This window comes from Takifugu rubripes, chromosome 3 (genome assembly GCF_901000725.2).
Source record: "Takifugu rubripes chromosome 3, fTakRub1.2, whole genome shotgun sequence".
Classification (NCBI taxonomy): Eukaryota; Metazoa; Chordata; class Actinopteri; order Tetraodontiformes; family Tetraodontidae; genus Takifugu; species Takifugu rubripes.
Window position 1 is genome coordinate 4907702 of NC_042287.1, and position 4030 is coordinate 4911731.

Below are 4030 nucleotides of genomic sequence, written 5' to 3' on the forward strand. Positions count from 1 at the left end.
TCAATCAGCAATTTCAGCCAAACAAATAGGCTGGCTGACCGATGCACCTGCTGCTATTGTGTGCTCCATCACAGAGCAACATTACCCAACGTCGCTAATGAGCTATTACAGCAGTGACCTTGAGGACAAACTCATTACCAGGTGACAATAGACAGTGGACAGAAGCTAGATTCATTATCATAATTATCAGCACTGCCTTTATTGCAGCTCACAGGGCTTTGCTGGTCAGGCTGTTTATGTACATGTCTATGTGTGTGAATGTGTGTGAATGTGTTAGGGGGGTCAGTTTAGATTCTGGACCACTTTGTAAAGTCCTTTTTTCCCAGCTATATAAACAATGTAACACAATACTTGGGCTATTTTTTCAAACTCCAGTGAATTATAAACACGGTGTCAGTCTGCTCACACCAGTTCGACGGTGCACGGCCACTCCAGGGCTTCTGCAGCTGCTCCATCTGTTTAGTGGTATTCGTCACATCCCTCTAGCTGCTTATCAATCTGCCCTCTTTTCTCACTTTTGCAACATTATGAATACATTTTTAAAAAATATTTTGGATCGTCTTATGTTATTATTTTAAAATTGTAACACAAGGAACAAGAATAATGACATTTACTTTGTGGAATAGCCAGTGTTGAAGAATATGAAAATTACTCAATGACATTTTACTGGAGGTTCCCCCATTTGGAATGAAATTCATTATTTGCATTATGCTCAAGTATTTTTCTTATTTTGTGCATATAGACAATTTAATTCAATCTGAGAAAGAATTTAAACTGTATACTGAATATTCAACAGATGTAGGGGCTTATTCTATTTGCTATAAGTTCTAACTAGATAAGATTTGTTTAATATTTTGACTATGGGAGCTCCAAAAATCAGATTTGGCTTATTTGCATGCGTATAAACTGCTGCCGAGCATAGCAAAACTCTGCTTCTTAAAAATGGAAGTAAACCAAATAATCGGTGCTCAGTCTATTTCACAGAAAAACAGTCACATAAGTAACAAATATAACTCCAGCCTTCCAAAATAAAAGTTATTTTACAGAAACTATATCACCACATTGACAGGGATGGTCAATGATATATTAATGTTAAGTCATTTCAACATCTCTTACAAGCATACAGACACAAAAATGATGTCTATTAGCTCATTTTAACCAAGCAAGTTGGTTCGGTTCGAGCTACAGTGCCTCCACCATTGCTAATCTAGTAGCTGTTATGAACCCTGCTGTCATTGAACTGATGGGGCTTACCTGTGCTGCATTATGATGCTGAACAAATTATCTCTGGGTTTTTGATGGTTATAATATCCACCAATAAAGGCGTAATTGTGAAAACAAGATATGCTGTATTACAGCACAGCAAGTATAGAAAGATGGAATGTGAAGAAATAAAAGAGGAAAAAAGTTATCAAGGTTATGGATGGAAATGCTAATAATAATAGCTGGTAGGAGGAAATAAGAATCACTCAAGTCTAGAAGAGGAAGGATGAGGTGGAGAAAATGGAGGGATGGAAGATGGGAAGACAAAGGAGGCGAAGGAGGTATGATGGTAACAGTACTGGCAACATAAAAAAGGAAGAATGGCGAAGGAGTAATGGGGGAAAGTTACGCTAAGATGCCATCAAAACTGAAAAGGATGGCTGAAACGAACGAGGGGTGAAGAGAGAGAGGCCGTGACGGGGAGCCATTAATAATTTATGATAGCCTCAGCTTTTCAAAGCAGCCCAGCAGTCCCGCTCCCTGCTTTCCCCTGACGTTTAATTTGTCTGAAAATCAGATAGCGTGGAGTCTGATTATCGTCTCCGTCTGCCAACGCCTCTGCCTCAATCTCCCTGACACCAAGGTGAGATCACAAGCTGCTCAGTACACATGTCAGCCTGCAATCCTTCAGGTGAAGAACAATTCTTGCCTGTAAGCTGCTTCCTCTCAGGAGCAAAATGCATCTGAATAAATTTACCAAAAGGGAAATGAGCGTATTCAGATTTGTTATTATCCATATTTTTGATTTTCGAAGCCTGAACACTGTAAAACTTAGGTGTCATTTTCTTGTCTGGAACATCTTGTGCTTGTGTGTCTCATATAAAACTCAAACCTCTAATTGTTTCCATTTTGAAAAGCATTCTCTGTCTTAAATTAGGCAGAGATACGCAACACACATGAGAATGAGAATTATATCCTCATTTGCTTTATTAAAACTTTCTAAAATGTTTAGACAGTGAAAACTAAAAGATTAAGATGATATCAATTTTATTTACAAAAGATTGGTGTCATTAAAAACACATTAAGCCGTTGAGTGTCTGTGGAGAATGCAGCATTGTACAGGGAAAGCTTATGTTTAAAAGTGTATAATGTCTGAACAGATGTGTTCACCACGGTTGATTTTTTTTATTACGCTTTCTGGAAGAATCGGTGTTTTGTGAACAACAAAAGCATTTAAGTAAAACTAAAAAGTTTCGATCTGAACAGTTTAAAGCAGGCGCCGATGGGACGATGCTGCCACCTAGTGGTTATATATTAATACATACATTTTATATTAAAGAATCAAAGGGATAAAAGACCAATTTTACTCTTACTCTTTTACTCAGTTTTACTCTTTACTCTAATCTGGCTACAAATGAAGTGATCCCATGTTCCCCTGTGAGTCTCGAGAAGTTTCAAACAATTTGTTTTGAATTTAATCAAATGAGTAAAATCTGAATTCTTGCGCAACATATTCAAGGTCAAATTAAAAAATTCTCATTTATTTTAGTGTTTCTGTATTAAACTGTATGGATTCTGATCCTTTTTTGCTACATGTAACAGACACTGTAAAATGAATTTCCCATGACCAATCAAATACATTAAAAAACGAATACATCAAACATACTGCAGAACACAAATACATAATGATATATCAGAAAAATAAAAGTCAAATCATTAGCAATGTGCACAATTGTAGCAAAAAATTACAGTAAACTTATTTTGTACCGACTTTTCCCAAGTATTCAGTGCAATCAATCTCTAATTTGACAGTTAAAGTAAAATTTATTTTGTGTTCAAAATGTATCCAATGGACCACAGATCCATCTGAGACACTTTCTGTGCGCACCGCTGTATAATTATGTTTACCTTACCTTCACCATTTCTTCCTTTCAAAGTTTTAATGTGGACATACTTTCAATTTTTTATTCAGTTACGGACACTTTGTGAAAGATTCGGGAAACAATCCTGGACGTGTTGCTGTGGGAGAAAGTGGCCATGAGCAGTTTGGTACCAGGTGAAGTGGCCCTGATGGACACCTCTTCTCCGATTTCTTCCCCTGGCTGCAGGAGAAGCTTTCTGTGTGTGGGACAAAGAATAGCACCTCTCATTGAGTCCTGGTTTCTTAACAGTGACTGCATTGTAGCCATTTTACTGCTGTTTTCCCATTTTCTAATCCAAAAAACTGGCAGCTTCCCTGAAGTGAAACATAGTAAATAGAATTCTTCTTTCTGAAGCTCTTCTTTAGTCTAATAACAGATTTCATTGTGTCCTCAAACAACATTATATTCCATATAAGAGAATAAATGGAAGAGAAATCCAGAAAAGAGCGGTGTCTGTCTGTCTGCCTGCTTGTCTGCCTGTGTTCATATATTCCCACACACTGACTAGTCAATGATAATTATAGATAATAACTACTTTAGTGCAAGAGTCATAATTCATAATAAAAAGGTAGATAACAGAAAGTAAATGGATGAATAGTTGTTTAACAGTGACAGGACATTGCTCACTCAAACTTATGAGCGAAACTATTCCACTTTCTACCAATATCTGGAGTCCTAAATCTAAACTCAAATGTATGACCTCTATTACAATCAAAGCACCACGAGACGGTGACAGGGCATCTGTTGTCGCTGCTTACAGAGTTCTTTGTCCCATGGACCTGCAACAACTTATCCGACGGCATTCCCTGTCTGCATTCCTTTAACATGTCAACAATGGATCACCCCACACACACACACACAAACACACACACACACACACACACACTGGAATGTAACCCCTGGAC

At 37.5% G+C, this 4030-nt stretch overlaps 1 protein-coding gene across 2 annotated transcripts in view; it reads right to left on the reverse strand.

Annotated features, from left to right (window-relative positions):
• Positions 1 to 2233: 2233 nt before the first annotated feature.
• The window catches only part of LOC101080033 (protein-glutamine gamma-glutamyltransferase 5-like), an 8658-nt gene continuing 6861 nt past the window's right edge, over positions 2234 to 4030 (reverse strand). For both annotated transcript variants that reach the window (XM_011621687.2, XM_011621692.2), the window contains exon 16: positions 2234 to 3321. In XM_011621687.2, coding sequence (XP_011619989.2) covers positions 3168 to 3321 — 154 coding nt within the window. In that variant the 3' untranslated portion in view covers positions 2234 to 3167. The remainder of the gene's footprint in view (positions 3322 to 4030) is intronic.